The 25,828-nt window shown below is 40.2% G+C and overlaps 1 protein-coding gene across 3 annotated transcripts in view; it reads left to right on the forward strand.

The window, feature by feature from the left end:
- Positions 1-25,828, forward strand: part of TIAM2 (TIAM Rac1 associated GEF 2) — an 88,100-nt gene that overhangs the window by 25,388 nt on the left and 36,884 nt on the right. For 2 of the 3 annotated variants that reach the window (XM_077175405.1, XM_077175407.1), the window contains 6 exons: positions 2,568-2,630; positions 6,875-7,042; positions 9,765-9,866; positions 10,285-10,366; positions 11,283-11,375; positions 12,416-12,676. In XM_077175405.1, the coding sequence (XP_077031520.1) occupies positions 2,568-2,630; positions 6,875-7,042; positions 9,765-9,866; positions 10,285-10,366; positions 11,283-11,375; positions 12,416-12,676 (769 nt within the window). The remainder of the gene's footprint in view (positions 1-2,567; positions 2,631-6,874; positions 7,043-9,764; positions 9,867-10,284; positions 10,367-11,282; positions 11,376-12,415; positions 12,677-25,828) is intronic. The other variant, XM_077175406.1, reaches the window with a different exon arrangement.

Consider the following 25,828-nt stretch of genomic DNA (forward strand, 5'->3'; position numbering starts at 1 on the left):
TGTGCATTCTGACTCAGAACACTACTGTTTTCACTAGCCTCTGCCATGTCTGCTGCTGCTCCTGCAAAGCAGTATTTTGTGCATTGTTCATTAGGTAATTTTGCTCCTGGCCCTTGATTTTATTAGTCACAAAATCTCTGATCAGCACTTGAAAATTGGCTGTTCTTGCATGTGTGGTAGTGTGTTGCAGAATATTTAAACAAGCCTATCTGTACATGTCCTGCTCAAGACACAGAGCTGATTCAACAGATTTAATGTTGCAAAATAACACATCAGGATTTTCTGGTCTAGTGGTTTGTATTTTTAATAGGTAAATATCTGTGTATTACCCTGGCATTAAACTTCTGCCTGTTACACATTTTAGCATATTGATCAAGGAGTGTTAGCATGGTGAAATTGATTATTGAAACTCTGCCTTACAATAGAAGGAACCAAAGGAGAAATTTTCCCTAGGTCATCTATTTCACATAACTTCCCCTGTGTTCCCCAGCAGCAGAGTCTGGTCTGGGAGTCCTGCACCTCTATTTCTTTATTACTATGAGCACTGAGGGAAGGAATGTTATACCCTTTAGTTCTGTTCCCAGCAGAGCTGATACCTTGCCCTGTTTTTAACTGGGTAATATGTCTTCTCTTATGCTTTATAGCCCATGAAGGGGATTCTGTGGAGCTCAGGGACAGGGAATATTATAGCTCTGGCAAGGAGAGGAGGCTCCTGCTACCCTCCCAGTGCTTTTCTGAGCAAAGAGAAGGGAGGCCTGTCACAGGCAGAGGTGCCCCCGGTGGGTGTTTACCCTTCTTATTACAAACCTTGCAACCAGCTGGTCCAAAAATGTTTTCATTTTCATAGACAAGCTGGAGTTCTTGGTTTTTTTTCTTTTTGTAATTAAACATCCTGCAATATAAGTAAGGAAATTTAAATGCTGAGTGTTGCCTATAAAAGTGAGGAATTTTTATGGGCATGGCTTGAAAACTGACCCAAGAACCTAGAAGATGGCTGAATAGAGAGCCACATCCTTGCTCAGACTTGTGTATATGCACATAATTCTGTATCAAAATCAGAATAGGCCTGAGGATAACTTTCTTGTCTCTTTCAGCCAACTGGGTTAAGCAGAGAAGTCGAGGTTCCTTCTCTGCTCATTGTGTTAAGGTGTTTCTGTCAAGCAATAGATTAAAAAAAGTCTTGCTTTCTTGGATTTAAGTTCATTTGACTGTAGCTGGTATCTTTTAATCTTCAGTACCCTAGCTTCAAAATCCAATGGTATATTCTTGAAGATCACTGCGTCAAGGAAGCTTTTAATTTTATCTTGTTTATTTTTATGACATTAATAAAACTGTTCAGAATTTCTGTGCTGGGAAGCTTTCGTAAACATTAATGAAGTGGCTAAGTCTTCTACAAATCAGTTAATAAAACTGCACTGTAGCAGATGGGGGATGTCTAGGCTCACATTATCCTCAGTTTCTTAAATGCTTATCTGCTTTCTTATGTCTAAATGGTGAACTGTTTTGACAAATCATAAGCAATAAAATACTTTGATTATATCTGTGGGTGAGACAAGGAAGTTCAGAAGTGGTACCTTTTATTTGCATTGGCAGAAACAGGATTTTGTATGAAATCTAGAGAGTTTGTTGTCTTGGATTATCTGAAAGGCTTTTGCTAATACCAGAACCCCCCAAAACTTCATCTGTAAGTCTGATATTGTCCTAATTTGTTGATTGCAGAAGGAGTTGGAAAATGGTTTTTAAATTTGCAGTTTAGGAGGGCAATGTTATTGCTTGAAAATCTCAATGTCATTTATAAAGTATATAGGTCTATCCTTGTGTTTGCACCAGCCTTATCACTGAAATATTCGTATTCATAGCCATATACTTTGTTTAAAAATAAATAAAAATCTTAGCAACTTTGTGAGATACCAGTAGTTAAATTTCCAGAGCATGTGGGCAATGTACATCTGAGGTCCTGCCTTCATCACTTCCAAAGCAGACACAGTAGTCAGCTACTTTTGTTGCTTAATAGTGTGGGGTTTTGGTCAACTATGCCTTTAAAGCTAAGCTAAAAGTTTTGATTAATAGTGCCAAGAAAATTGGTTAGAAAAGATGCAAAACTGTAGGGTAGGAGATTTAGAGACACCAGCAACAATGACTTGAAATAGTCCCTTGGAGTCATGATGAGATTTGTAGCTCTCCCTAACAGTATCCTGAAGGGTGAAATTTATAATTCCAGTATAGTGTATGGTTTTGAAGGTAAATGACTTTAATCTTATTACTAAATAGTGGATAGGAATAAACAAGAACATATTTTATACGTATTTGAATCTGAGTGTGCATGTAGCTTAAAAGAGAAAATCTGCTTAAATTTTCTTTGTATGGAGAGAGTTGTATTTCTTTATGACTTCCAGTCAGAATAAAGCAATAAAAGGTACAAAAGATCCCTGGGGCTTAGCAGGTTGATATATATTCCTTAATTTAATTTTATTTTTTGTTTTTTTCAATGGATTTACCCAACACATGTCAGAAGCAAAGGTGTTTATTTGTTCAACCTACTTATTTATCTGTGATGTTTTCAATAGGTTTTTGATTCAGCAGGAGGACATGGATTTGGTGGCGTGCAGAATTCAGCCAACTCTGCTGAGGTATGATATGCCTGTTCTCATTCTGCATCATAATGTTTTTGAATTCCTGAATGCATTTCTCTATGGCAGGGCTGGTTCAGAGACCCTAAAGAGGTTCATAAAATGTATTTATTGTCAGATGAGAGGATTATAACTCTGCTAATGAAACCACTTCAACATAAGTTTCTGAGCATTCATGGTAAGCTTTAAAAAACCAAACCAAACTGCTAGAAGCTTCTTCACACACTAATGCATACAGTCTGAACACTGTGAGAGAGACTTGGGGCCATGCTTGTTTGAAAGCATCTTTCACAGTATGGCAAATCATAGGATGGGTTGGACTGGAAGAGCCCTTTATAGGTCATCCAGTCCAACCCCCTGCAATAAACATGAAAATCTTCAACTAGATCAGGCTGCTCAGAATCCCATCCAATCTGACCTTAATGGTTTCCAGGGATGAGATGAAACCCAAGATATATTTTTCCCCTTTGTCTGTTTCAACAGAAGCTTTGTATTTTGAGTTTTAAGGCAATAAAATCTATGTAAAGTCTATGGACCATCCCATCAGAGAAGTGAGATTTAATATAAAGCTGGAGATTGCCCAAATAAAGGAGAATAATAGAGCATCCCTCAGCTGCATTATCCAGTAAATAGCTGTGATCTTCTCTGATACCCAGGAGGAGGAGATGTGCTGCTTTTGCCTGCCTGGCCTCAGTCATGATCCTTCTCCATTCCTTCAGCCCCCCTGGGGCACAGTGTTGCCATCCCCTAGTCTGGAAGGACATCTCCCACTGACAGCAGCTATCCTGTAATCCTGTAACACTGTTTTGCCTTCTGAAAGTATCTTCACATTTTGTCTGTTTTTTGAAAAAATGGATTGAAATACCAGAATTCCCTTTATTACTTGGCCACTTGCCTGTTATTTCCTGGAGTGGAAAAGTATTTAAACCAAATCACTCCTCTGTTTTCAAAATAAATTGTAATTATGGGGTTGAAATCAAGTCCTGTAGAGAACACTTAAAAATTTCCTCCAGAATGTCCCATTGTGTGTGGTGTGAGATGGCATCCATCTCCTATCTCAGAGACAGCAAGCACAATTCATTCCTGTTCAAACATGCTGAAACGTGGAGAAGTTTGCCACATGAGAAGTGACCAAATCTCTTGGGCACAGCCCCTGGAGGTTTCTCCTGAAGGGCTGTGACACCAGTCCCTTGGTTGGATGCCAGCCCCCTCGGGGCTGGGAGGTTGATGCAGCTGCCTTATACAACAGGGTCTGCCATGGTTCTCCCATCCTCTGGCTAACAGGAGCATTTACTCCTCTGAACCCTCCTGAGGAGACAGAGAAATGTTTTGAACTAGGGAGCAGGCAGAATGAAATGCTCTCCCTCTGGTGAAGTGTCAGCAAAGGGACAAGGTCTGTCTTCTTGTCCCAGCTCTAGGTAAAGCAGCCTTCTCCAAATTCAGGTAGGGGTGCACAGCCCTGTTCCCCAGGTAGAGGGGGACCATCAGAGGTCAATATGGCTGCAGGTTTTGGGCCAGGATTTAAAAATTTAGCAGGGTTGTTCAAGACTAGAAAAACACACACAATTTAGGGTGCTGAGTAGACCTCTGGAGCTAGAAAAACATTTTTTTTTCCTTATTATTTCAACCCTATTTCTGAAACCTTTTTTCAATGGGTATTAAATACAGCGTGGGCATTTTTAAGATCCTGACATTTTGGTGAATCATACAACAACTCAGAAATGATTCATCATAACTTTGAAAACCGTTACTCTGGCATCAGCCTGGTTTCACTGATTTAAAATGAAAAAAAAAACAAAAACAGCATCAAAACTTTTATAAAATGCTGCCTGGGTATGACAAATAGCGAAGTCTGCCAGGGAAGCTGTATTTTCCCTGAAAAGGATGATAAAACTAGAGGCAAATAGTGGGAGGAAATTATGAAGTAACCTATTGGTCCTGCAGCAGCCCTGTGGCACAACATGTGACAGTCCTGGCGCCTCTTTCTGGAAAATTGGATGGGTTGTTATAACTTCATGTGGCAATGAATGAATGAACTATTGTGGAATTGGTCACTGCAGGCATAACAGGAAAAAAAAACCCTTTTCATGTCAGATTTTCTGAGACGGAAAATGTGGATGAAGCAACGGTTCCTTGACTGCAGTTAAGGAACAGTCATGTTTAATAACAGAGGGAAGTTTATCTCAAATTGTATGCTTGAGCATCAGTGTACATGGCAAGGAAAGGATGTAGTTCACATTGGCTGCAAAGCTTTCTGTCCCGTTATAAAAGCTTACATCAAACGGTGGCTTTGGACCTATTCCTCATCACCTTAATCCTCTATGATATGAGGTGATGGGGTTTTTTTTCGTCTTTGTTAATAGTGAGATTTATTCCAGTTGCACAGATTTGGAGTGCTAGTGTTGCAGGGCAATAAACCATTGTAGTAGTTGCAAACCTCCCTTGCTGAGGCAGGCATAGCATTGGTTTTCCCTGGAGAAAGCCACCAGGGAAATTCAGCCTGACTCATGTGTGCTAATCTCTCACAGCATCCCTGCCTTGCCCCCTTTCTCCTTTCTGTTATTTACACTGTGGAGGTAGGTCAGGCTTCATTCTCAGGCAGTTGATTTAGTGCTGAGAGGACTAGAGTTCCACAGGAATCATCTTCTTCAGCATCACCAGCATTACGAGCAGGCTGCACCTACAGCCGCCAAGGTCAAACTTCTCCTGGTGTGGATTTCAACACTGTGTTAATTGCAGTAGCAGAACATGACTCCTGTTATGTATAAATTGATGGATTTCAGTAGGATTTCCATCACCTGTGTTAATTGAAATTTCATGTTCAACTAGTTAAAAGGGATGGTTGAGCAAGACAGACAAGATTAATGAAAAGACTTAGTTCATTAATATTATTTCACCAACCCACTATTCTGGCATCACATTATTATTGTGCCACAATCTGGCTTGTCTGTAACCTGAATTTCTGCATTGTTTGGTAATTTCCTGGATAGGATTGCTTGCTTCACTGTTTTTACAGCCTTAGTTGTTATTTGCAAAACGAAAAGAATATTGTCTCTCTGTTGCTACTGACAGATTGTTGTCAATAACTTTGCTGCCTGCAGCAAGGAAAAGAGGCTCTGTGCAGCTTTTACAGCAGCTTTTAATTGTGGTGAACCCTTGGGCTTGTGTCCCGGTTGAGAGGGGGCAGAACTGTGTAATCAAGGGTCTTTATGTAGGCAACAAATTCCCCCAGCGCAACAAACAAACAAAAAATACTAACAAAAAGCACAAAGGAAGTAGGGATGCCTGGGAACAGCTCAGGATATCTTAAGATATGCCTTGGGTGGAAGTCTTGCCACTCCATTGAGTTATTGTCCATTTTCAGTGGCTGCATGGGGAATCAAGGGACCCATCTGCATAAACTTAAATGCCTTGATATAGGTAATTAAGTGATGTGCTGAATAGGCTGACCCAAATAATATGTGAGACTCCAAATTCTGAACAGCTCTTGGTGTTTGTCTTCTCCCGTGTGGCTTCCTTTGAACCATGCAGCCTGAAGTGCAGTACAGGAGAAAGTGTGAAAGTGAAGAGTGAGAAAGTGACAGGGAATTTATTTAGGACTGATGTTATTTGATCAAGCAGAGTGGCATTGGAAAGAGGGAGAATGTGGAGCAAAATGGTAAACAGGCAAAATACCTTCTGCTGCCAATGAAACACAGTGTTCTCAAACTGTAAATAAAATAGGAGCAATTTATTCCTACTTTAGGCCTTTATTTTTTTATGGCTAGCCTTGCTCCACAGTGCTCTCTGCTGGAATTTTTTGTAATTTTCTGTCAAAATGACACCAATTCAATTTATTTATTTATCTATTTATTTGCCGAGTTATTTTACATGTATTGGTTAGGTAAAATTGTAGTTGCAGTTCTTCTTAAAAATTTATTTCTACTGTGATATAAAACCAGGTAGATACATATTTCCACAGTCAGTTAAATCAATGATTAGTATGAGACAAAGGCATGAAACTCCATCATGGGAAAGCACAGCACGTTCAATCTGAGCTCTAGAAAATCAGGCCTTCAGTAGTGAATGAGAGCAGGTAACAGAACTCTGCCTGGACTGCCATGGGGAAATACACAGCACTGTTTTTGAATCATAGCCAAATCAGCAAACTGCTAATGTCATTGAAATGCTTTGTTTTGGTTTTTTTTTTTTTTGTTTTGTTTTTTAACATTCATATATGTTGTTCTTTTGTCTCTTGTTTCCAGCAGCAAGTTGATGATTTTTTGAATGTCTACAGCTCAGTGCCAGAGAGCATCCAGAAGGAGAATGCTTGGGAAACACAGACATACGTTCATTTCTGTGATGGCCAAGCTGTGGCGCTGACACTCAAGCCAGAGCACAGGGTGGAGGATGTTTTGTCTTTGGCATGCAAGGTACTTAGTTTTCATGCTCAATTGCTCCGTGTAAATAGCTGTGGACTTGAGAAAGAACATAGTATATCAGTGGATGCATGAATAGGGAAAACTGTGGTAAGATTATCATTATATATAATAATACAGTAATGAGATAATATATAATACTAATAATACATAATGAGACAGCAACAGGGAGATGCTTAAGGCACATTGCTCTCTTTCCTCAGTTGTGGTTTTTATATGCTGTAGCTAAGGCAGCAGGGTTGTGGCAAGGTTTTCAAGATCGTTGCTGGAGACAGCACACAGGGAGTGCTTCAAGGGCAGTGACAGTGCACCAGGCAGTCAGCCCTGGGCAGTCTCAGCACGTGTCCACTCTGTGTTGTCCTTGCAGCAAACCCAGTTGTTCTGTGCAAATTAATCACAGAGGAGCAACAGGGACTGGTTGAGCTAGAGTAGGAGATTAAGACATTCAAGACTGCTGTGACAAAGGCTATCATATAGGTTTGCTTCTGAAATGACCTTTATAAGCTTTTAATGAAATACAAGCTCTATTTGTGAATTTCAAAGAGTGAGTTTGCTTGTGAAAGTCAGTGCTGGCAAATTGAGAGGGATTGCTGTAGACCAGGAACAGAAAACTGAGTCACAGGTTGAAGGTAAAATAGAAATACCAGTTTTAGCTACAGGCAAAACACTAGCACCTCTGGAACATTGTAATATACCTAGCATTTCTGCCTCCATATGTGTCAGTGCTTGAACTCTATAACTTCATGTTTCAAGACACTTAAATGATGCTAAACAGCTTTTTGGAAAAAATTACTCTTTACCCCCAAGTTCTCTTTTCTGGCCATCTGGTAAATATATTTTATTTACTTCACAAGGGGAAAAACAGGGAAAAAAGAAGTCCTGTGCCGGACAAGATCCAGCTGTAGCTTTTGGCATAGGTTACGGTGAATTTCCATGTTAACTCATTGAACTGCCTTGACGTTAATGAAGTTTGAGGCTTTAATGGAGGAAAGGACCCAATTTAATGGCTCTTTTCACATGCTAATATTGGGTGAGGAAAAAAAATAGAAAAGCTTTTAACAATCCAGAGTAAACTATAGTTTTAAAAATCAAAATAAATCAAAATAAGCGCTCTGATTTAGGCAAGTCCCAATGCGTCTCCAGGGCATCATTAGGAAGAAATTACCTTCTTGTTGCTTCTCCTGGTGGAGACTGAATCCTTGAGAAAATGTTTAATATTAGGCTTTACTTTTAAAAACTTGTCTGTGCCCGGTCAGGCTGAAGGGATTGTGTGATACACGGGTTGGCCACCAGGTGGCACGGGAGAGCCAGAACATTCTGAAGTCCTTGGGGAACCATGCGAGACCCCTAAAGGAGGAAATAAAATTTATAAAAGTAAAATTAAGTTGGAAAAGGAAATTCCTTACCTCTCTTATTCTATCATTCCAAAATATTTGTAATTGTAAAGCTGACTTTTAATTGTCATTGTCTGTATCTCATGAAAATTTAGTTTTAAATTCCTTGATTTTTTTCTTAAATGTTTTTCTGTTTTATTTTGTCTTTCTATTCTGTGTGTAAAGCTTTTCATAAGCATTCTCTAATGCTGAATACTTTCTGCTCATCTGTCCTGGTTCTTTTCCTTCTTACATTTTCATTCTGCTCTGGTGAGTGTAAGGAATCTTTCTTCTTAACAGAAAATGTTTGAATGCTATGTGTATAAGGCTAAAGTTCAGAAGAGTTGTTAGGGTTTTATTTTACCCCTTCATCCATGCTTTATGAGGTTTATACTTTTCTCATTTCTGTTTTCCATCTGAGGTTTTTGGATAGCACGTATAAAACAACTTGTGCATTTGAATTCAATTTTTCAGGATTCAGAACACAAGTAACTTGTAAACTGCAGCATGTAATGAAAGTTAACTACCAGTTTTTCAGTAGAGTTAGATTTGTAAGCTGCTGAGTTGCATTAAAGGGGTTAAATAACCCTCAGGGAGGGTGTCAGTCCTCTTCTTTTGGAAATGTTGCTTCCTCCTGTTTTAGAACTGTTGGTCTATTAATATGCTAAAATGAAGTGTTTTGTGCCTTGGTCTCACCCGTATCTTGATTTTTTCAGAGCCTCCCATCAGGGGCTCAGCACTTTCAGGCTAATATCCTTTGGGAATATCCCTATTTCCCTTTGGCTTCCTGTTGAGACAGGATCTTTGCTTTGACCTCATGTGGTAAAAAAAAATAGGGGAAACTCTCTGATCATGGATGAAATCCAGCAATAAAAATAGAATCTAATAAAGGCAAACCCTTAGGGAACCTGCTTGCCATCCCATTTCCTCTCCTAACTGCCCATACGTGCACACACATTTTCTACATCAGAAGCAAAAGCTGCTAAGCAGAACTAAATCATCAGAAGTAGTCATAGAAAAAGGTGCTTGTGAGTGCTAAGTTCAAAAGGACAGAAGACTGTTGAGATATCTTTGGAAACATATATTAGTGCTCAGTTAACCTAATAGCCAAGACAGAGTGTTCATTAAAGGATTTGGGAGGATCATAAGGCAAAATGGAAATAGCACTGTAATCTTATATTTTAAGCATCTAGTTTTGTTTATACTACAAAAATAGTTAGAAAATTACTTTTTGAGATTGCTTTTGCGTAATTTTAGAAGCTTGTTGTGTGTGTCATTTCTCTGTCTTCTAGGATTCTGGAAATAAATAATGAATTCCAAACTCCATTCTTTTTCTTCTTTAGATGAAACAGCTGGAGCCAAGACACTATGGCCTGCAACTCAGAAGACTGGTTGATGAAAATACTGAGTATTGTGCTCCTGAGCCATATGAATACATAGTAGACCAGGAAAGTGTAACTCCTTTTAGATAAAGTTTTGTGATGTTGGTTGAGCTGCACTTGAGTTATCACCTACAAATATGTGAAATTTAGGTGTAAAACGAGGTTTTAAAGCTGTTCTGGGACTGCATTTTAGTTCACAGTTTTGAGTAGCTAGGCACTGCAAGCACTTTCTTCAAGAAATGTTTGAAGATTTGAATGAGGCTTTTAGTACAAAAGTAAAGTGTCAGCTTGTACTGCAGAGTGGGTTTTTGGTCTTTAACTTTAGTCCCACTAATAGCAGTGATGCTTACAAAGTAACACAGTTCTCTATGTAAAGACAGCAAGTCTTGATGCAAAGAATTTTGTGCTTGTTTCTCATGCTGTATCTGGGGTTTGATTTTCATTTTCATTTTTGATGACTTCTGCTACTGTTCTTTTCTAACAGGTGTATGATGAAATAGAAATTTGTCCATTAAATGTTTATCATGTTCATCTGACAAAAACTGAAAACATAAGTGATTATGGTAAGCTCCCAGGAATTCTTCTTTTTATTCTTCTCATTGCTTACTTTCTCTCTTTGGGACTTTTGAGTTTCTGAAAGCAGACAGAGCCATCCTTGATAGCTCAAAGTATGAGTCTGCAAAAAACTCAAGGCATTATAACAAAGACCCAAACTGATTGTTTTACTGGCAAGTGCATTTTTTATGTTTTGGAAGGGTCCACTTTCTAATTTTCCTACAGTGGCTAAATAATTGAAGCATGGGCTTGTCAGAAATATGAATATCCTTTGCACACATATGAGTGCTCTCAGTCAGACACTGGTCAAGGTCTGCTATTTTTTTTTTTTTGTAGTGAGATCCTCTGTTGGCACAGTATCAAAAGTATCCTTTGGAACTAATTCTGACAGGCTTTTTGTCTAGGGGAGGTAGTTATGCCTAGGAATAATTGCATACCTTGCAAAGATACCTTTGTAAGGCAGCTTTATGCTGTGCTTTAGCCGCAAGTCAGTTTTAAGTTATTATTTTCTGGCCTTTCCCACTCATTAGTCTAGTATAGTTTATTGCTTTATAGTTTGGGGGGTTTCCACTTTTTGGAGTTGTTTATGCACCTCTGTGTCTGATGGAGACTCTGCAGAGTTCTTACTGTAAAGATGGACTGTGCTGTGCTATGGAAATGTCATGGAGCTGAGGTAGAAAATACTTTTTTTGAAACCTTTTTTTTTTTTTGCATCAGAGCGTGGCATTTTCTGGGAGTTGAAAAGTCTTACTAATTTTAACAGGTCTTACAATGACTGGGTAACCATGTGATAATTTCTATATGCTCTGTGGGTGTGTTCTCATGAGAAGTATCTTCCTTCTCATGTAAAGTCTGCTAAATACAGGAAATAAAAGGGAAATGTCCCCAAGAAAGTTTATTTGATTTAAACCTCTTTTACTTCAGGCTTTGCTGTCACAGCCCAAGTTGCTGAGAATGAACATCTCACCCATATCTTTGTAAGTGATGTTCTCCCTGATGGACTGGCATACAAGGAAGGTATTGTATCCTGTTTGTGTTTAAAACTATTCATTATCTTTTTTGAGTCCAAAAACTTGAAGGAGCTTTAGTAATGCTGTCTCAAATATTTCTCGGCTTTTACTATTCACAGTTTTCTTTCCTGAAGACCGTGGAAAGTATGTAATGGTAGGAAAAACAGTGTCTACAGAGTAACTGAATTATCCTTTCAGTGTAGTGGGGACAGTTCTTATTCACCCTTGGAGACAGTCTGTGTTCAGCCATCCAACTGAGTGCTTTTGCACAGAGGAACAGACTGGAGAAAGAGTTCATCTCACACCAGGGAACTTCATGGGCTTGATCAGTTTCTATGAGCCATTGCTTCCACTTTTGCTGGCAAAAAGCCTTCCTCCCCAGAGCAGTTTTCTGCATACATTTCTGTGAGCACCTTCCCACTGCACTGCTCAGAAAATGTGCCTCTCTTCATTGGCACGTGTGAGCATCATGTGGGTTCTGCTAGATGAAAAATAGCCCCAGAGAAATAGAGATAGATCTGAATTTGCTACCTGATGGTAATATCTGCTTGGTTTTGCTGACTTAGAAAGACAGCACTTGCTACTGTTTAGATTTATATAAAAGCTGATAAAAACCTCCATCTTTAGTTGTTGCAGCTTTGCATGAATAATTTGATCTCTGTGACTAGTGCCTTGTTCTTCACAGCTGATGAAATATGTGTTATGGTGCTGTATAGTGATGGTATCTGGTTGTGAGAGGTGCCTCTATTCTAATCTTCTTGAAAGCTGTGCTGCTCTCCCACCCACCCAATTCTGTAGCATCTTTAAACAAAACCAACTTGATTGCTGTACTGTGGGTAGCACCTATCAAAGTAAGCAAGCATGAGGTCAATCTGTATAATTATAGCACAAATAAAGCTCCCATTGGTTTAATGGACTTGTGGTAGGATTTGGGTATTTGAATTCAAACAAAAAAGATAAAAAGCAAGTCAGCACAAGGTTTGAGTTGTTACCCTTTTTATATTATCTTACCTTTTTTTTTTTTCCTTTGCTTTCACATGCTTCCAGGGCTCCGAGTAGGCAATGAAATCCTGAGCATAAATGGAGAGGCTGTGTCTGATCTTGATCTCAGGCAGATGGAGTTACTGTTTTCAGACAGAAGTGTAATGCTTACAGTGAGAACGAGCCATTGTGGTACCCAGCAACCCTTATGTGTGTCCTGGTCAGATGGTGACATTTCCAGAGACCCAAAGAGTTTGTTGCCCCCTCCAAACCAGTCACAGCTCCTGGAAGAGTTTCTAGATAACTTCAAAAAGAACACAGCAAATGGTAAGAAATTGACAATAATTCTATTATTTCCACCTCACTTCAAATATAACTGTTTTTTAAAACTCAGTAATGATCAAAAGTGTGTGCTTGCCTTAAAAACACAACTACAAACTGTTTAAGTTCCATTTGTGCTCAATATCTGTCTGTTATTAATTTTTTAGGGAGTAGAAATGGAACAGAATATGATTATGTCTGCAGGGAAATGATAATATTTTAATCTGTTTGTCTTCACCATCCAGTATTATCAAGTGTTCTCTTAACTGTTCTGTGTCATCTCGAGTATCTCCAGCACATCCATTTCCCAGGCATCAATGGTTGAACTGATGTGATGGCTTTCAGAAGCAGAGTATTGTCCTGTGTTTGCCGTGCTTTCTGTGTGGCAAAGTACCACTTACATTCAGGGTTTCTTCAATGCAGTAGTCATCATCACCTCAGAAAGGAGTCATTGAGCTCTGCTCCCATCAGGTGACATGGTGCTCCTGTTGGGTACAGAGGCCATTGTGCAGAATAAAGCCTATGGAAAGAGCTTTTGTGGGGATTGTTCTGCTTCTGCCTGCTCACATTCCTTACTCAATGTGATAGCACTGTTTTAAGCACTGGGTGGAGGATGTATCCTAACAGTGCTTATGTCAGGGTGAGATCCTGGTGGGATGTGAGGAGCACCAGGCAGAGAAGAGCCTATGTGGTAAGGAGTGCTCCTGGATGACATCACAGCCCCCCAGCCCCAAGGAGGTGCCAATGCCCACTGCTGGGTTGCCTTTTCAGCTGGAAATAGGAGGTGCACATAGAGGGGCTCTGCCCCTGGGGGTGGAGGCAAGCCATGGACTCCCTTCCCTTCCTTTATCTGATGTTACGTCCCTGGAGAACCACATCTTGTCATACCAGAACACTTGTGAATGTCTGTCTGAAATAGAAAGTACGTGGGGCTTTGCTCCCCTTTCGTCCCACACCTTGCCTATTTTTCAAACAAGGTAGAAGGAAATTTAACGAGATTTTCAGGGTAGAAGGTGCAGTTTCGTCGCTATGACTCTGGAGGGTGCTAGTAAAATTCTGCAGGAAAGCTAGCCAGGATGCAGTGCTGTGTGAAGGGAGCAGTAAGAGATACAAAAAGAGATCGCTGATTTTTGCATATAATTACGATGGCGAGTGTTTTCTGATTGGAATTCTTTTCGTAATTAAAAATGGGAGAAGAGAAAGAATCACATAGGAGAAGTTAGAGTGGATTTAATTATAAAGCAATTTTATTAGGTCATCTTTTGAAATTAAAAGAAATCTGAATACAAGATTTGTGATTCAGTAAGTAGCATCTCTCTCAGGGGCCTTATTTCAATTTAAAATGCCATTAAATTGACTAGTGGCACATAAAAGTTAGTGTCATAAACCAAAAATTATGATAGAGCTAATTAATTACATAATTATATCAGGGCTATCATCAAGCTTGTTGGCTTGATATTATAGGCCAGCATTACCTCGAGTATTCAGTGTAATAAATGTATGTGTCCATTCACTAGATTCCTCATTCCTCAGGGACAAATTTGCAACCTGTGCAAATATTCCATTATAATAGGAAATTACTGTAGTATGTATTATACTTTAAGCACTAGTGGATAAAGGGACATAGTGTATTTGCTTTTCTGCTTAAAAGCAGTTAAGGAAGATTTATTTTATTCTGAAAGGGAACAAATAGTTCTAAATTAAGCTTCGTGAGAAGAACTTTTATGTTAATTGAATTCAGTGCTTAGTGTCTGATTACCTGATCAGTTCAAATGGAAACAGAAGAAAATGGCATTACTTTGAATTAATAGATAATCATAAAGGGTTTAACTGTTCTGTGTCCTGTTACTCAGGAATTGAATAAGATTTTAGATTAGTGGAGGGGATATTTAATGATCCAAGCAGGGATTTGGAGGTCAAGGACTCTTAAATTCATACCCAATCTTTAGGAAATTCATAGAATCATTAAGGTTGAAAACACCTTAAAAGTCATTGAGTCCAATGTTTGACCAAATGCTGCCATGTCAACCAAACCACAGCACTCAGTGCCACATCCAGCTGTTCATTGAACACTACTGGGAAGGGTGACTCCGCCACATCCCTGTGCATCCCGTTCCAATGCTTAACCTTTCCAGTGGAGAAATACTTCCTGATGTCTGACCTGAACATTCCGTCGTGCAGCTTGAGGCCATTTCCTCTTGTCCTGTTACTTGCTCTCTGGGACAAGAGGGCAACCCCCACCTGGCTACACCCCCCTTTCAGGGAGTTGTAGAGAACAACAAAGTCTCCTCTGGGCCTTCTTTTCTCCAGGCTAAACACCCCCAGCTCCCTCAGCCATTCCTCATATGACTCACTCTCCAGACCCTTCCCCAGCTCCTTTGCCCTTTCCTGGACACACTCCAGCACCTCAGAGTCCTCCCTGCAGTGATGGGCCCAGAACTGGACACAGGATTTGAGGTGAGGCCTCACCAGTGCTGAGTGCAGCGGGACAATCCCTGCCCTGCTCCTGCTGGCCACACCATTGCTGAACCAGGCCAGGATGCCATCGGCCTTCTTGGCTACCTGGGCACAGCTGGCTCATGCTCAGCTGCTGCTGTTTTCCAGCACCCCCAGGTCCTTTTTCCCTGGGCCACTTTCCAGCCACTCTTCCCCAGCCTGTAGCCCCTGCCTGGGGCTGTTGTGACCCAAGGGCAGGACCCGGCCCTTGGCCTTACTGAACCTTGTACCACTGGCCTCAGCCCACTGGTCCAGAGATGTCCCTGCAGAGCCTTCGGGCCCTCCAGCAAATCAACACTCTCACCTACCTTAGTGTCACCTAAAAACTGACTGAGGGGGCATTTCATCCCTTGTGCAGATCATTGATAATACATTAAACAGGACTGGCCCCAGCACTGAGCCCAGAGTAGCACCACCCATGACTGGCCTACAACTGGGTGTAACTCCATTCACCACCCCTCTCTGGACCCAGCCATCCAGCCAGTTTTTAACCCAGTGAAGAGTGCACTTGTCCAAGCTATGGGCTGGCAGTTCCTCCAGGAGAATTCTGTGGGAGGCCGAATCAAAGGCTTTACTGAAAGCCAGGTTGGCTGTGTCCACAGCCTTTCCCTCATCCATTCGTTGGGTCACCTTGTCATTAAAGGAGGTCATGTTGTTCAAGCAGGACTTAGCTTTCCTAAACATGTGTTAGCTTTCCTAAACCATGCTTTTCCTAAACCTGTCCCCTGGTTGTCCTGTTTAATACTGTTCTGCTTGAGTAGAGTTGAGTGAGTCACTGTTAAGACTACAGTTTTCAAAAATAATTTCTAACATTTGCTTGTCCATATTGAGTCTGTTCTTCTGAAGCACCACCTTGAAAGTCAGTGCTGGAAGAGAGGACCTTTTTAAAAAATCAAGCTCAATTTGGCTGAAGGTACATAGCAGGAGTTAAAAAAACTCCAATGCTTCTGCTGTTGCTTCCCTGTTTTTAGAAATTAACCCTGTCTTTCTAGAGTGCTATGAGGTTAATGAGTTAAAATTAACAAAGTGCTTAGAAAATTGAAATTTTTAGCGCTGAGTCATACAGTAATGCCCTGCCTAGTGGTTGGTGATGACCACCATGTGAAAGCAAAACAGAACTTACTTAAAAGTAAGTTATGAATCACTGGCTTCATATAACTTGGACAGTAATAGTTTGTGCACATTTGTTTACAGTTTTGTAATTGTTTGTAGTAACTTTGATGAATGCCTTTTCCTACATATTCTGCTGTGTTGAGGATACCCTATTATACCTCGTGGCAAACCATGGCAGCTTTTACTGTATGGAAGGGAAGTGATTGACTTTCTCCAAAGCCACTAATTCTGCCACTCCTGAAAATTATTCCCAGAGAATTTTTGGTGAGAGTGATTCATTTTCTCTAAGAGGTTGTTATACCCTTGTAGCTGTATTTTGAACCTGCTGTGGTTGTATCATTTGATCTCCCACGTGGCACCACTATGTTCCTGCTGCTTAGCTGCTTGGTGAGTAATAAGCTTATCCTGGAAAAGAAATGAGATTAAATGCTTTTAAAAAATGCACTCATAAATGTGGAGCAACTAAATTTTTTCCAAGCCCCAGTGCCAAGAAACTTAAAGAAATATTTATGTAGAATTAAAAAATGAGGAAATTGCAATGAAGTTCTTATAGCTGTGGAGCAAAAAAAAAAAAAAAGAGGAAAAAGTGCCTCATTTTAGGATGGCATGGATATTTGAGGAAAAACAACAGAGGAGGCACAAAAATTGGAAGCTATATTTAGGGCAATGCTGTGTGGGTTTATGGTATATCTATAGATATACCATATCTATGGTATGAGGCAGGAGGTAGAAGCATTAGTAGGTGTGAAAATTGGTTGCAGAATGTTAGTTACTGTCAGAGTTGAGCAGAATTTTCTTTTTCCTCAGAAAGTGTGGTTTTGCCAAAAAAAGCTGTTGTTTTTGGTTAGCTGACACTGTTAAAATCAACCCTAATTTGTAAATAGAATTCTGTGATTAAAAAGAAAAAAAAAGTGGGGGATGGAAGGTTGGAAATGCTTTAACGAGTTTCCTTGATGAAACACTTTCATCTCTGAGGGCTAGAAAGTTAAATGGGAGCTAAGTGGGAAAGAAACCACTTAAAAAGGAAAGAAGAAAATTCAAAAGTAAAAAATAAATGGTCATATTGTTCCTGTGCTCCGTGTTGTACTCCTCACCTGGGGGGTGGGACGCTTACCTTCTGAGCAGGGTCTGGGTTCCTGTCTGGCCCTTCTTTCTGGAGGCACAGTCCCAGGAGCAGTGAAGAAGCCCTGGGTGCTGCTGACAAGGAGGAGGTTTGCTCCTCCTCCTCTTCCTCTAGCCCCATAGCACTCCTCCCACCCCTGTGCTGGCAGCAGCACTTGCTGCAGCCCCTGCAGCTAATCAAGGAGAAATCTTCCTCCCCTGCCCCCACACTCAGGCAGTTGAACTGATGGGTGCAGAGTTCTGACAAGGGCCAGAGCCAGGTAAGGAGGAGGAGCGGGGAGCAGGCAGGTGCCAGGGGAGAGCTGGTTGCAAGGAGTGCTACTCTCAGAGGCAGCAAGTTCTCTTTCAGTTGAGCTGCACACAGAACACTGCTCTAGCTACTTTGGAGCAAGGGTTTTGCCCTCTGCTTTCCCTCCTCTTGCACTAATGTCTGGCCAGCAGTGTAGTCTGGGACATGCTGGTTTGAGTCACTCCTGCTGAAGCTATTTTGTGCTGTAAAAGGCATGGCTGGAGTCAGGGAGGGAGAGAGAGTCAGGCTTCGTGCTTTTTGACAAGTGGCTGGGCTGTGTGCTGGAGAGGAGCAATTACATTTTAGTTCCTGATCTGCTAAACATTGAGATATTTTTGCAAAGTGTCAGTGCTTCAGGAGGAGGATCAGTGGTTTGAATCCTCACATGGAAAGTGGCTCTTCTGTTCACCAAGACATGTGCAGCATCTGATTTTAATCTTAGTAAGCACCCACAAAAGCAAAGCACATCAGTTGGCCACAAGTTTAATTTTTATATGACTAGATTATTAAAAAAATTACTTTAATAATAACAACTGATTTGGATTCAATTCCAAGCTACTTTCTGTTTCAAATGCACTTTGCTAGGTGTTCTAGATGCCTCTGTAAAGTGTGATTACAACTCGCTGCTTCTCCAGAAAACTTTGCTCCATTCAGCTTTGTCAGATACCGCTGATTTGAGGGAGGAAAAGGAAGGCAGATGTTGGTTCTGTTGCCAGCTGTCTCTCTGCATGTTGCTGTGCACACCTTTCCACACAGCACCCTGTACATCCTTTTTCAGCCCCAACCTACCCTGAATATCAGAAAGACCTGTGTGTCCTTCTTAACAGAAGAGATAAAGTTAGGAAAATGTTGACACTAAGGTGGCCTCTAGCTCCGACAGCTGGGGGCTGTGCCTGGACCACTGGCTCAGAACACTCTGCTTCTTGCTGTCTGCCCATAGCTTTTTGTAAATGTCTTTAATGTATTGCTGAAAGCATTTTGTAAACTAAAGTAGAACTAAAACTTAACTGAAAAACATTCCTAAAATGGCTTCTACTCTTAGTTCTGCCTAAATCAGGTCCTGTTTGTTTGCCTAGATGCTGTTTCAACATATAAATTCTCTATGTTGTTCTGTAGGGCATCTCCTTCCTTGTGCTTTGTGTGTGAGATCTCAAAGAAATCTGGTTTTATTCTTTCACAGAAAATTCCTTTGAGCTCAGAAGAGCTGAATATTGCTTCTTAGCTTCTCAAGTCCCAAGGACATCCACAGTCCTGTTAGATAATGGGCCCTGATATCTGTTAGTTGTGCAGATCTGCACACATTGCTCCCTCTTGCCTGGTGGATCTAATACCAGGTATAAGATGGTTTTGTGTGGTGTAGGGCAACATACTGGGAAAGCCTCTCTGTAACACAGACATGTATCTGTCTGTGCAGCATGATTGCTTATCTGCCTGAAGATAGATGACTCTGCTGGGCTTTCTTTTCCTTACTTGTTACCCAATTCAGTGGGAAACCACAAAGATGTGAGAGGACATGCTCGTCAGAGCAAGTGCAAGGGGCGGGCTGTGTGTTGACAGTAGTCTTGGACAGCTGTGGAGGGTTGGCTCCTGCTCCAAGCTGTTTGTGCACTGTGGACACCAGTGTCTTTGTCCTGCACTCTTGTGAATCACTGGGAAAAGACTATGTCTGACCTGTGACAATTCCTGGGACTGTAGCAGTGTAGGGATCAATTCAGAGAAAGCATTTTTCTCTTCAGAAGATGGATCCATTGGAGCACTTGTTGCCCTACTGTGTATTTTGCAATCCAAGTGTTTCCCAAGAGTGGCAGTTTAATGAGCTCTTGCTGACACTTGACAAACTGTCCTGTTGGCTTTCTGCTAGATGTGTGTGCACCAAATTAAAAAATTGCTTATGCTATAAAATGCTCTTCGTTGTGCTTTCTTACTGGAAGAGCATTCTGTTCTGCTTTGCTAAATGCTGCTATGATTTAATCCCTGTGAAGTCAGTGGGCCAAATTGTTGGGTTATTTTTTTTCCTGGTGTAAAATTCATTAAACCCTGTATAGCTGCACCTTCTGGCTCAGTGATATGTAGGCATAAATCATCATATTGCCCTTCCTACTAAATTCTGTAGAGTGACAATATGGATAGCAAGGAGGTTTATTAATTATGATAAAGTTAGAGACATCCACATATAGACTAGTGTCATAGGCATGATTTAAAACACATCAAACAGCAGATGTTCTGTGTTTCACAGAGGTAAGGTAGGTTGAGTAATCATAAAAACTGTCTAAGCTAGCCACAAACTCTTGCTAAACTATTAAGTAGGTAACTTTTCCTCTCCTTTTTTCTTTCTGTTTTCATTACTTTTGTGCCTATAAATCTGAGATGGAGAAGAAAATGTGCCGCTGAGGTGATATACTTAAAACCTGGGCAGGGCTAGCTCCATTTGCTTTCCAGCTCTCCCCAGTGCAAGTGACCTCTGAGGGCAGCCAAAGATTCCCATGTGAGCAATCCTGCAGAAGCAGCAAAAACAAGGAGAGGGAACCCCAACAGCACCCCTGCATGTCCAGCAGCTGTAGCCTGGAAGACCTAATGGCAGCAGTGGGTTGCAACCTTTGCTGCCTTAGAGAGGATGGTGGCATTGAGGAGCCAGTTTGGGCTCTGCTGTGTCTTCCTCCTCCGTGCTGCAGGCACACATCTCCAGCTGTTGAACTGGAATTGCAGGGTGATGCATTAGCTGGCCTCCAGTGAGAGTGTATGGAAGGAGGCATTTGTTACACACTTAGGAAACAAAAGCATTTAGATAATAGTCTGAGAAGCCGGTGTGAATTGTTAAACTTCAAACTGAAAAGGCTGAACAGCTGCCCAACCAGAGAAAGTTTAGAATGTTAAATAACTATATAGAAACAAACCACTGAGATGCAGGGGCTAATCAGGCGTTGCTACAGAAGTGCAGGCAGCTATTTCCTATTGTGTCGCTAATTTGTATCTCCTATTGATGGTTGAATTAGCTAATGAGTCAAATGACTTAGCCTCACCGTGAGCTGTTAATGGACAAAGGAATCTAAAGGACTCTGCTCCAGCATCAAAATGGATGTTGCTGTAGATATTTAGGAAAAAGAAAAGAATTATAAGAGCATAAAGCAGCCTATAGAAAGTCAAACTTGTACAAGTAGGTGGTTGATTGGAGTGAAGCCACTGTTCAGCATGTCGCCCAAAATGTCTTAAGAAAGCTGTATGATACAAGAATATTTGCGTGAACATACTGCCTTTTTCTATACTTGAAAATGTGGAATGTTAAAAGGAGAAGTGTCACTTTCCTCACTGAAGGGTGAGAACAAAGGAGAAAGACTTGTCCTGCTTGATCATTTCCGGATCACAGCCAGAAGTAGGAATTTCTCTTTGTCTAGGCAGTATCACATATGCAAATAGAAGCAGCTGGGTTGCATTGTACATTGGGAAGCATGTAAAGCACCTTCTGATGTTTCAGTTTGCTCCCTGAAGCCAAAACATATGGGTGAAAGGGGCCATGAAGGGAATCTTCTTGGCTGGTCTGTAATTGCATGTCTTGTTTGGTAACAATTACTCTAGTTAGTGACAGGTCTCTAGTAATTCTGTGTTTAAGAATCCTGTCTAGGAAGTCTGATGTTATGACAGCTGTATGCTAATTTTCTTTCCAGATTTTAACATATGGAAAGGATTCCTGAATGAGTTTCCAGCTACACCAAGGAGTCATTTGTTACAGCCTAACCTGAGAGTATACCTTCTCACCAGTCTCAAAATAGGTTACAAAATATCTAGACCACCAAAAAGTGATAAAAGCCAAAATATCTTACAGAGACTTAATAGTTTCTGAATTACTAAATTCAGTTAATTTTATTTGTGTTTTTCTAACATTCAGTTTTCTAGAGACTGAAATTACTAGTGGTAGTAGATTCAGGTCATGATAATATAGCAATAAGAACTTGAGCTAATTGTTGTTATCTGAAGTTAGTTCAAAGGCTTTCAGAAGAACTTGAAAATTTCCTAGGCAAAAAGAGGAAGGTGGTTTTGAATTGATAATAAATCTAGTGTTTCAGTGTCTTTTAAACTTTTGGTTAAAGCAGCATGAAAGCTGTACAGTTAGTAACCAGAATTACTGCCTGCAAATACATTTGGGCTTACTCCAGCATTAGAGTGAACACTGTGAGTACCAGCTGTGGGGAAAAAAGTGGACTGCTACTGTGTAATAGTTAAAAACTTACACAGATTCCATTAATTGAGCTAACATGAACACTCAATTAATTGGAGATGAATAAGAATCTGCACTTGGGGTCCATCGTACCTCAGTCTCTTGCCCAAATCCATAGAGAACCTCAATGAAGATAAAAAAGTGAACCAAATTTCTGTGGCTTTCAGCTTGAAGTGGTAGAGAGAATATGGTGGGTTTCAATGGGCATTTCTCATCTGTGGCTGCAATCTACCCACCTTCCCTTAAAAATCTGTTTTCTTAATGCATAAGTTACCTAGAGACAGTTTTCAGCCTAGAAATCAAATGTGACCATAAAAACTCCTCATGAGTAAGCTCAGTGTATAGCAGCCATTTTTCATATATTGAGGTTTGTACTAGTAGGATGTAAGAATGCAAAAAACTGATTTGTTTATTTATTTGCTACAATGATATGCAGAGGATATAGATGAATAATGAGGTAAAGTAGGACCTTTCAGTCCACTTTTCCTAGGTGGAAATTAGATCTCCACTTGTTACTTGAGGTGGACCATTCTTGTGTCATGGTCTTTGAATTTTTCTTCAGCTGACTTATCAGCAAATTTCTGATAATCTTTCTCTGGCCAAAGATTGTTTAGAGTAAAAAAACTGCTTTTATTTGAATGTCTCCAAACACCTCTCGATGTTTACCCAGACATGGGCCTTTATGACAGAAACCCTGGAGCAGAAACTCCCATGTCCTCTTGTACCACAACTTCACTAAACTAGGTGCATCCCCAAAACTTCATCTTCTAGACCCTCCTCACTTTTACTTGCAATTTTTCCAATGCAAATGGCCATTGTGGGACAGTTAATGAATCTTCCATGGAGTCTTCTATTGCTTTTCTTTGTTCAGAGCATAGTTATTGTGTTCTTTGCAACCTAGAGAAAAATCTAAAGGGCTGTAGAGATTGTGTGGGCTCTGTCATGTATACTAACTGGTGGGTGCCCCTTCCATGCTGATCCCAGGGGATAACATGAGCCAAAGAACTGAAAAGACTTTTTCTCTCATAAGAAGACATATGAGTTATTCATAGCTGAACTAGTGAACCCAGAACCCTTCATCTCTCTGGTGAAACTTGGATGTCTTCTCTAACAGAGACTGTGAGAATGTCTTTTGAAAGCCATTCAATAAATTCTTTTGGATCAACTGTTACTTTTTGAAAGATATTTCTTGAAGTTTTTCAGAAAGGAAAAGGATACAGAAGGAATGCTTACAGACCTATTTCTCAACTTCATTACAAAGGAGTAAATATACTGTTGAAAACCTGAAATGTATTAGGTTGTATAAAACCAAAAGAAATAAGCACGTGCATGCTACCTGCCAGGCTGAACTGTTTAACTGAAGTTATGAGTGGTGGTCTCTGAGGGAGCATTTTTAGAGCTCATTATGCTGATATTTATCTTCTCCAGGCTGTGCTGGAATCGTTCACCTACCACTCCCTGTTTTTCAGTAAGTCTGAAGGCATGAAGACCACCAAAACTTTGTTCCTTTCTGAGAGTTGGCTCAGACTTTGGTATTATTTGCACCAGGGATTTTGGAAATATTTGTTATCTTCTCTTGGAAGTTTACTTTTCTCTTGATAGTAACATTGGCTAGAAAATGATAACTGTAAGCTTATCATAATTAACTGCTCAGTCTGGGGAATTTGCAGAACAATGAAAAATGCAGCTTTCCATACACTTGGCTTAAATTTATTACCCAAATGTAATATCTCATTTCCAGATAAACCATACAGGGGATTATGGAAACTCTCTGTAACAGGGAGTGGAATATCCTACATGCTGAAGATCAGCTGAGTTGTGTTTTATTGGTGGTTTCTAGAACATTTGGGAATTACTGAAAATATTGAATACATTCTTTCCTAGTGGACATTCTGGACCTCCTGCAATCTTTTACAGTTGTGGATCCTATTTTTCTTTCAAGCTAAAATTCATATTACTATTCTCAGAAATAAGTTGATGCCCACTTTATTGCTGTTTTGCATAATCTGTCTGAAATCACTGGACAATACTAGTGTTTAAAAAAGGCTGTCAGTTGCTCTGATCTGATGTCAGGATATCAGTCTTTTACAGACTAGGCCAAGCCCATCATAACTGTTTGAATGCCACTGTATCTACAGCATCTATCTACTGCAGATTAAAAACTGCAGCAGAGAGGACAGGAAGTGAGAATCCTCTTTCCCTTTCAAGTGCCAGAGAACTACAAACAAGAATATTATCATTTTGTTGCAGTGGAGTTGTTAATGAATATCAGAGCTGGAGTGAGCAAGAAACTGGGGTAAGACAACTGTCAGGGCTCATAACCCACGTGCACTTGTGAAATAAATGTTCTCTTAGTCATAAACATTCTTTGCCAGTATCTTTAAGCACCAGTATTAATGAAACTTAAAGTATTTCTTGTGCTCTACTGAAGAGACAGAGGCTTCTGGCTATTTTAACCTGTGTAGCTAAATTATGTATGTATGTATTTGTGTAATATTTGTACTATGCTGGTGATAGATAAACCCAGGATGGGAAGGAATTTCCAGACTCAGCATGCCCAATCGAAGCTTGTTATGGCTTTGGACAACCCTATTGATACATTTATCCTATTCCATTTTAAAATAGATTGTTTGCAATCTTTGTGCCTAGGTAAGTCTGTTGTAGAAATTTATTTGTGTGATGGTTGAAAACCAGTCTTCTAATTGCCAGCATAGACAGATTCCTGGCCAGTGGAATGACTGGTCAGTATCTGCTGGCCTTTGCCATGGCTTAAGTAGCTCTAGCTCACAACTACATGTTGTCAAGCCCTTCTCCACACTTCCACATTTTTCTTTCATGTTTCCAACTCAGGAGTCCCAGCTTATAGAAGCAATGGTTCTTACAGGTCCCTGAAACTGTCTTCCATGTGATTTCATTCTAGGACTGTGCCTTCATCTTCAAGGTTATCCACATCTCCTTTATGCATCTCCAGCTGTGCTCCTAATTAATGCTCTGTAGTAACTTTGAATGATTTGAGTATTTAATTGGAGTACTTACTATTGTACTTTCTTTGCTGAGACAAATAATGAAAATATCAAATAAAATTAGTCCCCCAAACCCACCTTGAACAAAATCTACAATCTAGCCTTTCCTAGGCCTAGGAGTTAATTCAGACAAATCTATTCCCATCTTACCTGCTAGCCAGTTCTGTCTTGTTTTAATTCCTGTCCTTTTCATTTTGGCTAAAAATTTCCCCAGGGATATTATAAAAGTTTCCTATTTCTTTTTTTTTCTTTTTAAACTAAGTTTCCAAAAGGTTATTTTTATCCTTTATTTTTGTCTTTAAAAAAATACTTTATTGAAGGTGGATGTCAGATTAGTTTGACACTATCTGCTTACCCATAATGTATATATGTTATAGTCCATTTATCTTCACGTTTCTGATTTTTCTTTCCTTGAATTTATTGTGAAAGCCTAAGGTTACTACATAGGTTATAGATCTGTATTTTCCAAAATTAGATTACCCCAGAATTCTCGTTCTTTCTTTAAGCATAGCTATTGGATATTATTCACCAGCTGTATAGCCTCATCCTCTTTTCCTATCATCAGTTGAATAATTCATTGATATCTTTGCTCCTGAGTTTCAATTTCATATAGGTTTTATATGTTGAGAGCTAAAGTTTAGTCCTCTGCTCAGCTGCTTGAGTGCAGCATGGCTTACACCCACCTCAGACATGGCCATTTTCTGATCATTAATTCCTGTCCTGCCTTACTCATCCCTGTTGATTACAGACAAATTTCAGCCTGGTTCAGCCAAGCCCTGTGGGACTGGTTTTACCATGGCCTTTAGAGTCAGACTCTGTTTTAGTGAATGTCTGGTGATGTGGTAAGTGGATCAGGTGAAGTCAGGGATACCAGGAAAGACTCACAGCTGCTAACTGTTAAT

This window comes from Agelaius phoeniceus, chromosome 3 (genome assembly GCF_051311805.1).
Source record: "Agelaius phoeniceus isolate bAgePho1 chromosome 3, bAgePho1.hap1, whole genome shotgun sequence".
In the NCBI taxonomy this organism is placed as follows: Eukaryota; Metazoa; Chordata; class Aves; order Passeriformes; family Icteridae; genus Agelaius; species Agelaius phoeniceus.